General features: G+C 31.1%; 1 protein-coding gene across 1 annotated transcript; it reads right to left on the bottom strand.

The window, feature by feature from the left end:
• Positions 1-399: 399 nt before the first annotated feature.
• LOC128992836 (leucine-rich repeat flightless-interacting protein 2-like) lies at positions 400-1218 on the bottom strand. The gene has a single exon (XM_054416580.1). The coding sequence runs from the start codon at positions 1216-1218 to the stop codon at positions 400-402; it is 819 nt and encodes a 272-aa protein (XP_054272555.1).
• Positions 1219-11881: the final 10663 nt, after the last annotated feature.

Raw genomic sequence — 11881 nt, 5'->3', positions numbered from 1 at the left:
ATTGTGCGAATGTTTGATAATTTTTTTTCTATTGTTTAGGTGCAGTGGTAGAACATTATGGCAATGTGTTGTACTGTCTTTTAATACCAATTTCCAAAAACTCATCACATAAACAAAAACAAACAAAAAGTCAGCTGATAAATATTACAATTAAATATGGCATTTAAAGACAGTACATTGTAAGTTGTTTGAAGATAAAATAAAACCAAGATAAGATCAACCCTGTTTTAATACCAATTTCCAAAAACTCATCACATAAACAAAAACAAACAAAAAGTCAGCTGATAAATATTACAATTAAATATGGCATTTAAAGACAGTACAACACTTCCCCCTTAAAATTAACCTGAGCTCTATTAATTATTTTGTTGTATATCGTCCCTGTCATCGGTGTAGAACTCATGCAGCTCTCCCTTTCATTAACTCTAACTTGAGTCCTCGTAGCTCATCCAACAACCCATTACATTCTTCTAGGACTCGCTTCAACCGAATATCTACAGACCCATATTTATGTTGTAGGACACCTTCTAGTTCTTCTAGAGTTTTCTGCTCTTCACCTAGTTGTTCTTGAACTTTCTTCAGAGGTTTGGTATCCTTGTGTTCTTTCAACACTTGAAGATGTTTCTCAAAATCCTTGTATTTTTCCTTGGACATATCACTCTGGTACTCTACTCTAGCCTTCTTCACACTGTCCAGATGTGCTTTGGTTACCACAGCTTTGCGGAACTTCTCCTCACATTCCCTTGGATCAATACTGGCAACTTGCATGCTGTTGACTTCCTCCATAGAATCCTCAGAAGTACAATTTGACGATTTATAGCTGTTCTTTGAGCACAGCTGAGATCTACTATTGGTGGCAGAGCTAGCTCTATTTGGAGTGGAGTATACATCGTGGGTTTTAAAGTTATATTTGCTGTAAAGCTGGTGACTTTCTAGTTCCTTCGTCCTGATTTCTCTAGCTTCATCTCTCGCCTGTCTCTTGGTGGCCAATCGAGTCTCAGGCTCTTTGGATATCTGGTTGAGTGCCGGGTGATTAAATCCCTTCCTATCGTGGTACCGGCCTCCTGTCAATGACTTATTGTATTCCACTATGTTTCCATCCTTCTTAGTTCTGTGGTCATTCTCTTTCTGAAGCTCAATATTGAATAGTTTCAACCATTCCCTTCCAAATACACTGTCTACATTTCCCCGAATAACGTATAGGTTGCCCACAGACATCTGATCTTTATAACAAATTTTGACTGTTGCAAAACCTACGGGGCGAATCATTTCTCCTGTATATGTCCCTAACCGTATTCTTGTTCTGTTTAGAATCTTTTCTGGAAATAATTTTCATTAATCTTGACAACAACTTTTCATCATGAAGCCCAGAAATAAACTGCTGCCGCAAGTGGACGTCAGTTGTCGAAGAGAAACATTGTGGACATTTGAAATCACATTTACTAGCTAAGTTTTTTAGGTCTTTGGCAAAACTACCCACAGATTCACAAGGTTTCTGGACTCGTTTAGTGAATTTGTGTTGCTCCGCGATAATACTACCTTTAGGCTCAAGTAATATTTGTAAAGTTTCACACAATTCATTGTAACTTTTATCTTCTGTGTTAGATGGGCTTAGGCTAATCCTTAGATCATGGAATACTTTAGGTGTTAACAAATTTATCAGATACTGCTTCTTCTTTACTTCTGATGTGATTTCATTTAAGTCAAACAAATTATCTATTCTCACCATGTAGGATGTCCATGTCTCATTGTCTTCATCGAATTTATCAAAATTAGAACAAAACATTGGTTTGTTCGGTATCACTATGCGTTCCTCCTCTAGTTCCTGATGTTTTCTACCGTTCTTCCTCATCCTCGTCGCCATTGTAAGTTGTTTGAAGATAAAATAAAACCAAGATAAGATCAACCCTGTTTTAATACCAATTTCCAAAAACTCATTACATAAACAAAAACAAACAAAAAGTCAGCTGATAAATATTACAATTAAATATGGCATTTAAAGACAGTACACAATGGTACATGTGTTATACTATATCAAACCGTATATTTATGAACCAAATTTTATCAAACTGTGTCCTCCCCCCATTGCAAACGCAAAGCTTGAGTATAACTGCAATAAGCATTTTATACTTATATACCAACCCCGTACGAAGGACGGGTGCTCTGCTAGGATATGAGGAATAATAATAAAACGTTTATATCATGACAAATCTGACTTTGTATCAAATCAGTGTATTCCCTTTGGACATGTTACTTTCGTGGAAGCTTTATAACTAAGTATTAATTTATAAACAGTCAAAAAGTAATTGCCTTGAGGAATGTTAGTCAAAACTCACTTTGATATGTACCTTTTACCTGTATGTATTTTTTAATACGTGACTATATCCTGTGAAATGAAGATGCAAAAATATGATGACATATTTTCATATTTTACTTTGCTCAAAATTCAAAGTTTATATGATTTAATAAAGCAAATACTTGCTTACTTTTGCTTATTTCTTCGATAAAAAAAAATCACTAACACAATGAAACGTGGCGATTTATGGTTGCTTGGAAATTGATATATTGTTGCTAAAATCAGGGCGTTAAGAAAGTAAATAAAGAGAAAACTTATTGAAGTCAACACACGTGTGGTGTGTGTTCAAGTTATCAATCTTCTAAGTTCTTTCCTTTGTCAAGTATTTCCTTTTCATATTAACCATGGGTTTTATAGAAACTTATTTACGGATTACAAACCATATATTTCTGTCAATCAAAGGGTACTTACTTGTCAATGGCAGAGTAGCAACTATAGTCATATTTCATAAAGAGAATTATAATTGTTTTTTGGAAACACATTATTGAAATAATTCTTTTTTGCTGTTTTAATATAAATTCAGACAAATATTAACTAGTGAAATGAATTAATTAACCCGTTTGGATATCGAGTAATAAATATAAGTTGATCAACTAAGAAAACAATAAAAATTTTATTTTAAAGGGATTATTCATGTGTTTTATGTGGTTATGGAGGTGTGGGAGGTTTGTACATGTGTTTTACATGTGTGTAACTATTTAAATGCGATTAAGTGTTGGCTAATATCAAAATATAACCAAGCAATACAACAGGTTAGTTATTGCAAAATGATAATATTTACCTACAAACAAATTTAATGAGCATCAACTCAGTAATGATTTGTGAACCACAAAAACGTTATAGCCTACGATTAAGATAAAAAAAAATCTTAAAGTCGATTTTACATAAGAAAGATAAAGACAAGAGTTAAAGTACCTGCCACCTACTACTTCACCTTGATGAACTACTTTTAGTTAAAAATTAGAAAAGGAGAAGATTAGTCAGAGAGTGTAATTATATTTTTAGTTCAAACTGAATCGCTCCGCAGACAAACAAATAATCATCGCTTGTATTACACCACACCACGTGTTATTAAAATCAAGTTAGATGTAGTTTTGAGAGATTATCCTTAAAAGAAAACTATTTTAGTTTTGTAACATTGATTTTTTTCAAATAATGGTACAATATGAGGAATAATATAATCCACCACACGGCAAAAAGTGTCTTTTCGACCCTCACTCATTTTCTGACCTCGGCTTCGCCTCAATCGTAAAACCTGAGCTTGGGTCGAAAAGAGCCACCTTAGTGATGAAGTGTACTATTGAATAACAGACCTTATTGAGGATTAATGTCATAAAGCCATCCTTTTCATATAAGAACATTTTTTGTACCTGGCTCCATTTTACATATAATTTTCCCCCTTATAATAACCACTTATAATTTAGTTCCCTATGTATTTAAAATATAACAAATATTGTTTCATTTTCATCGTATTATATGCAAGTATAACTTGACAGTTTTCTTAAAAATAATCTCAAATAAACAAAGTGTTTTAAAAAAAAATTAATTAGCTTTTCCCGACGAATGTTTGACATTGTCATGCCTACCTTCCTATCAACAAGACGTATGACCTAACAACATGGCTAATTGCATTCAACACCCGGCGTTGCTAACAAGCTAACGTCAATCCAGCTCACGTGCCACTTTAATTATGTACTAAAAACACATCATAAACGTAATTTTAATTTGAAGCAATGAGCAACGTAACATTAAATGGGTGTATTTTGTCTAGCGATATAAATAAACATTTTTTTTTCTATTTGTAAATGAACTTTTTTGCAGTTGAAATTCAAGCAACAATGGTGTGTTTACATATGGCAAAACTGCCCAAAAACAATATTAAAAATCTAAACGAAAAATCTATAGATTATTTTGCGTTGTTAATCAAACCATTGAATAAACAGATTTTTTTTGTTTAACCCAATAGTAATAATTTATTAAAACCCCAATTTGAGCCAATAATGAAATTAAAGTTGTGAAATCCTATACTCTAATATGAGCTTTTTTACCAACCCCAGTAATTAGGAAATTTTAAGTATAAAAACTTCATTTCCGAATGCTATAATCTCGGGAAAACTTTTATTTCTCTAAACAACTTACTAAAAAGTAAACACTATTTACTTTGTCATATGGGTTGCCATTGAACCAAGTAAGGTTTACAAAATAATAAGGAAAAGGGAAGCAATATACTTGTAACATATTATGTTTATTCATCCACACTATAAAAGTAGGCCTATGTACTAAGGTTGTAAAGTTTTCAATATGAGTTTTTATGAAAACAACAAACTATAGCTTTGTGCAATACTGGTAGATCAGCAACTCAAATGAGTTTGGTGGACAAATCAATCATAAACTGACGTATACCAATTATTGGCTGCTAATTAGAACAAACATCTGGTAACCTGAACTCCAATGTCTACATTAGAACTGCGAGTGGTTTTACTTGATGTCCATCATATATGATTTTGCTTAGTAATATATTTTTAGAATATATATTATATTTTTTAGAACTCCTTCTAAATTGTAAACCATCTATAATGTAGTTGCGTAGATATTAACATAAATAACTTCTCTTAGTATCCCAATAGTTATAGTATTTAATTAATTTCACAATAATAAAACGATATAACAATAAAGTAAGAGGTCTCTTAACAACGAAACTAGCAAATTTTTAAGCGTTCCTCTCGATCGAAATGGTAGCATGACAAATATAAGCACAAATATATATCCTGTACACTGGTTAATGTAAAAAAATAACAAGTTAAAAATAATTGATTGTCAATTATTACCACGTTGTTGACAAGAATAACTCAATAGAAGGATCATTTGTCAACAAGTGACGTTTTAAAAGGTATGATTATTTCATACCTATAATTGTTTTTACGAGTGACATTTTAGAAGGTACACGTTATACGCGAGGTTGTAAAAGATGTCGTTTGTTAACAAGTGACTTCCCAGTTGCTGAAGTGATTTATTTTGAGGAATGTTAAGGCTGTGTTATTCCAGCGATGCTTTCCTTTAAATGCTTTGCTTTATTTAGTTAAGTACAGTTTTAAACAGATTGAAGTAAAATCTAAATCTCATAGCGTATTAACTTAAAAAAAATACTTAGTGAAGAGTGAAAACAAATAATGCTGATGGACCTCTCTCTACCAAACTTCATACAAACAGTAATAACTCTATACAATGTATCCACATACAATAATAATGAATGGCCTTTACTTGGTCCCCAACAGTCCGATTATTCATCTTCTCTGGCCCGAATTCAAAGATACAATAATCTCAGCTGTTTAGAAAACCAGGTTCTGGTTCGATGGAATGGACTACTTGACTCTAGAAAGGGTTATTTTGTACGTTTAAAACTAAGCGATTCTACTTTCAAAATGTAATCACTAACAAGTAAGTGTTAATAGCATGACAAATAGTTGGTAGTCCATATTTATTTACACATCATTATTTTATATTTAACTAGCAGAGTACCCGTCCTTCGTACGGGGTTGGCATATAAGTATCAAATGCTTATAGCAGTTATGAGTGAGGACATGGTTTAAGAAATTTCGGTTCTTTTTGAAGTTCGTGAGCGTACTGTAGGTCTCATGGTAACACTTAGGCCCGGGACCGATTTACTTTTTCATTTTGATGTCCCCAGAGGACAAAAACACCATTCGTTCAAATTTTTATATATGTATATATATATATATATATATATATATAAATATATATATGTATGTGTCCGTGAACACGATAACTTGAGTAATTTTTATCCGATTTTGATGAAATTTGGTTTAAAGGTGTAAGGCGGGATAAACTTGAATGAGTTCGAGATCCAGCATGATCGGACCATGGGAACAGGGTTTTATGGGGTAAAAATTGGTTTTTCTCACTTTTGACCCTCAAAACACAAAATTTCCCAATTTTCCTCTACACCTTCTTAAAGAGCTTAAAAAAACAAACAATTCAATATATCAAAGTGTTTTTGTACGGTTATTGGTTACGGAGAAAACTAAAAAAATGGTCAATTTAAAATTCCCATGTTATTCTTATGGAGAATATTGTAAAATGTTGAAGTTTGCTTGTTTATCTTTTGGTTGTTGTTTTGGTTATCTTTTGATCAAACTTGGCAAATATATTCATTTTATACTAAGCAATAATTATTTTACTTAAAACACACACTATTAGTTTCCTTGTAGCAGCAAACCTAGGTACTCGTTAAACCTAATGTTATTTAAATAGATCAATTGAAAATCAATTCAGCCAAATGGAAATTCGCTACGACGGCAGGTTTGCTGCGGCGGGGCAATCTTATAATCAAGAATGACGGATGGAATGTAGTGACTTAGATTTGGTTGGGCATTAGCATATAAACCATCCCTGTTGCCAACACGTGAACAGGCAAACCAAGACGACTGATATGACAGGACACCTACAGGAAAAAAAGTTCTCCTTATAATGGAACACGAATGACAAACAAACATGAGTAGGGTTAACCCGTGCAATTAATCTGCTTGTTCGCAATATATTCTTTAACTAGTGTACATGTTGCTCGAAATCGAGCAATTGCAAAGAAGTAAAGTAGTAAAAAAAATAACTTATTTAAGAACTTCTAAAAGCCATAATTTCAGATGAAATTAAAATACTCAACTCATAGATTACGTACCTTACAGTTCCATATAATCAACATTTCTTGTGAATATTTAATTAATTTTAAAAATCTGATCTGGTTGCTTAGTGTATTCTACAAATTAATGATTCCCACTTATATCCCGCATTATGTTGTCCATGTTGAATTCCGCCAATGATAATGTAGTCTGCATGATACCACCCATTGTCGCCAGGACGTTTACAAATTTCAGTATTTTTTTTATAGCGATAACATTTTGTTTACATTACTTAAGAACTACTAATTTTATGCATAACCTCTCTGTCACAATTTTATATGCTCCAATTGTCATTAATTTGGCTAGTTACTTTTATAACGTAAATTATATTTACCTGAAAAAATTCTGAATTAAAAGGCCTAATTCGTTCAGATGGTTTTTTGTTTCTCTTTTGAATAATAATGTGAATAATGCGAATTCTTCAATGAAAGTTGTATTAAGGTTTCTTTGATGTAGTCATATTCTTTTAAAACCATTTAATTTTTATGAAAACACATATGTAATGTTCTTGCCGTGCCAATTTAATTCAACTTTAGAGGGGTTTCTTCAACCAAACATCATAAAGTTAAGTTAGTTCATGTCTACGAAATAGTAGCACTTCAGCTAACATCCTTGTTCATTGTTTGTGAGAGTCTTCATACTTGTGACCATTTTATATTTTATAAAACTATTTTAAAAGATTTCACATTTCAGCTTTTCAATATGTTAGTTTAAAAGGAAGTGAATTTCCGAGCATCTATTGTCTACAGTTGGACTGTGTACTCGACCATCCTTATCTCTACATCCCATTCCTGAATTTCTAAAATTTCCTGTCTGCCAACTTGAACTAACCATTACAGAGCGTCACTTGGGAATTGACTACTGCTGAAGCAGGATTTAATGTGTTCTATGTTGAGTTAAATAATGTTTGAGCCTTTTGTTGGGATATTAAAACTCAAGAATACATACCTATTTCTCAAGTGAAAATGAAATGTTAACTACCTTTAAATATGTGCAAATAAGGAAATTTTGTCTATTTATGATTAATGTATTTAAGGAATTTTTATCTGTGAAAAACTTGTCTTCGAAAGCCTATAGGGCGAGTACATTTGTCTATGCTTAATTTAATTTCATTTCAAACTGTATTACTATGAAGGAAAACTGATGAAAAAAATCCATTCTCTTGTAAATATTGGGAAAAATGTATTGTGTTTTAAATAATCAATTTTTATCCAGAAAGTAATAACCATTCAACTCAGGATTTCACATGTGTTATCTCAAAACTTTTCCTGCAAGTCTTATGTAACTGAATATTGAATCTTAGGGTAATTTTTTTGAATATTTTATCCTCTCATTACAGTTAATAATTGTTTGGATAAATTAATTGTTTCACCTTTAATTTGTGTATGTATTGACATGTTAGTTTTGTAGTAAAGAAATAATTTCTTATTTACAATCGTTTACCGTTGCAGTAACGGTAATACCAATATTTTATGGAAATTAAAGTTACATGTTAAATTTGTTCAGTTTTGTGATTAATCAATTATTATTATGTGAATCTCACTGTTTAACCTTGCAAATATAATTTTTATTTCATATACAAAGATTATTATTAATGTTGATTTATGAGTACAATAATTGAGATATTTTACTAACCTACAGTAGTATATGATTGCTGAAGGAAAGGTACTTATTGAATTTGTAATATGAACTCTTTTAATTTGTTCTACTTACAAATAATTAATATTATTAATGATGTTGCGATTTAATGTTTGATGAGTTACAAAGATCAATTTATATTGTTTTTGTTTCATACACATTGTATAAATGAATATTTCAGGATTCCCAGAACTTTACTTTCATGACACTGTTTAATGCTAGGTATACTACATTATCAGGCTTTTTTGAGTATACCCTGTTGAGAATATCACTTATTGAGGAAACTTCTAGAAGGTTGTAATTTGAGACCAACAATAATCTACCTGGACCTTAGGAAATATTATTGATAACTTGTGGTGACTACGCTTCAACACTTAACGTCAGACACTTATGTTTTTCCAATTTTCTTGTGCTGTGATTCTCTGGGACAGTTTTTCCAGCTGAGTAACCGATCATCGAACCTACGAACTATGTCGTGCTATGTTGTGGCACAGTTATTTAATGGCTTTAAGCCTAAGTAATTCTTAACTTTTATTCTAAACTTGTTCTATATTGGTGTATTGTGTATATATAATAATTATTTGTTCTCTTATCTACTTAAAACAAAAAAAGGGTTTCTGATTTAAATATATAGTAGAAAGACGTTTGAAATATTTTGTAAATTAGGTATTTACTTGGTATTGTATTATAATTGTTGTATTCTGAAGCAAGTCATAAGCTTAGGGGTTTGGAAATATTTTTGAGTAACAAAATACTTTGTAACTTTTATGAGCTCTGAATTAATGGTTCACATTTATAAAACAAATTGTGTTTTGTGATTTATTGATTGAGTAAATTGATATGTATTCGAATTTAAAAGGGGGTTTCTTGTTTTCACCTTAATCTTAAAAAAAAAAACAAGTGGCGCTTATTCCTGACCTAGTCTTAGAAGTTCAACTCCTAACCCAACCCACTCACCCACTGAGTATAGCTGAGGTAAAAATATAATTTTGGAAGGTAACATACTGTATGTGTTCTTCATTATATAGGTTGATAACGATAGTATTTTTTTTATCTATTTCTCCTACTTGGTGGCGTTCTATGACTTTCCTATGTTTCCATTGTTAACTAATCGGTTCTTTCAATGATTGCTCAAGAGATACAGTACCCTGTCAATTCATTTTTCTTATTAGGTAAAATATATCAAATTGCCCAGGCATTCTCGATTGTTTAGATTGTAATATGTACGAATGAAACATAAATAACAGCAATTAAATTATACAGATGATCAAAATGTAAACAATTATGTTCTTCATAAGGATAACATGGGAACTTCATAGCCACTGGGGCAGAGCCCAAGGGACTTTAAAAAAAATGTAAGGCCAGTTTGCAAACCTCCAAGACACGCTCTTTCCAATGATACTTCAATGGATAAAATCGGTTCAGAAATGGTGAAGGAGTTCAACCGACAAACTTCGTGTTCGCGTATTAGTTATATAGATATCTTAAACGTCTTTTATATTGAATTATGAATGCAAATGAAGTCCTATTTAGCTCGAGCATCGGTTACATCAAAAGATAGCAACTTAATGTATTGCGTTTAGTTTAATTTTAATTTTATAATATTAACAATTATTTTAAATAATTACGCAAAATAATTTAAATATTTTATTTAAAATTTTTGTATTTATATTTTTATGGAAGCCTAATTTTTTATATTTTTATTTTATAATATTTTTATTTTCATTTCCTTTTTTTATAACTCTTATTTGAATTTAATTTTCCGAAAGATAGAAACAATTTTAATATTTATAATATTTAAACTATGTTTTGGAATGAAGACCAGAGCATCCATTTTATGTTTTTAAAAAGTAAATACTTCTTATAATCGTAATCCTTTCGGAATCAAAGAAGATTTTTTTTTAAAATTTAAACCAAAAATAAAAGTCAAACTATCAGTAAAGTACATCAGTAATTAGTTAATGTATTACATTTTAACAAAACTACTATCCTAAGATTTATCGAGAAGATTAGTCAGAGAGTGTAATTATATTTTTAGTTCAAACTGAATCACTCCGCAGACAAACAAATAACCGTCGCTTGTATTACACCACGTGTTATTGAAATCAAGTTAGATGTAGTTTTGAGAGATTACCTTTATAAGAAAACTATTTTAGTTTTGTGACATAGATTTTTTCAAATAATGGTACAATATGAGGAATAATATAATCCACCACACGGCAAAAAGTGTCTTTTCGACACTCGCTCATTTTCTGACCTCGGCTTCGCCTGAATCGTAAAACTTGAGCTTGGGTCGAAAAGAGCCACCTTAGGCTTTAGTGATGAAGTGTACTATTGAATAACAGACCTTATTGAGGATAAATGTCATAAAGCCATCCTTTTCATATAGGAAAATGTTATGTACCTGGCTCCATTTTACATATAATTTTCCCCCTTATAATCACCACTTATAATTTAGTTCCCTATGTATTTAAAATATAACAAATATTGTTTCATTTTCATCATATTATATGCAAGTATAACTTGAAAGTTTTCTTAAAAATAATCTCAAATAAACAAAGTGTAAAAAAAAATTAATTAGCTGTTCCCGACGAATGTTTGACATTGTCATGCCTACCTTTCTATCAACAAGACGTATGACCTACAACATGGCTAATTGCATTCAACACCCGGCGTTGCTAACAACCTTACGTTAATCCAGCTCACGTGCCACTTTAATCACGTACTAAAAACACATCATAAACGTAATTTTAATTTGAAGCAATGAGCAACGTAACATTAAATGGGTGTATTTTGTCTAGCTATATAACTAAACATTTATTTTTTTATTTGTAACTGAACTTTTTGCTGTTGAAATTCAAGCAACAATAGTGTGTTTACATAAGGCAAAACTGCCCAAGAAACAATATTAAAAAATCTAAATGAAAAATCTATGGATTATTTTGCGTTGTTAATCAAACCATTGAATAAAAAGAATTTTTTGTTTAACACAATAGCAAAATTTATTAAAACCCCATTTTGAGCCAATAACGAAATTAAAGTTGTGAAATCCTATACTCTAATATGAGCTTTTTTACCAATCCCAGTAATTAGGAAATTTTAAGTATGAAAACTTCATTTCCGAAAGCTACAATCTCGGAAAAACTTTTATTTCTCTACACAACTCACTAAAAAGTAATCACTATTTACT

Source organism: Macrosteles quadrilineatus, unplaced genomic scaffold (assembly GCF_028750875.1).
Source record: "Macrosteles quadrilineatus isolate MER2022 unplaced genomic scaffold, UCM_ALF_1.0 Scaffold_4__1_contigs__length_99947679, whole genome shotgun sequence".
NCBI lineage: Eukaryota > Metazoa > Arthropoda > Insecta > Hemiptera > Cicadellidae > Macrosteles > Macrosteles quadrilineatus.
Note: the sequence above shows the minus strand (reverse complement) of the source record. Positions and strands in the feature narration are given on the sequence as shown.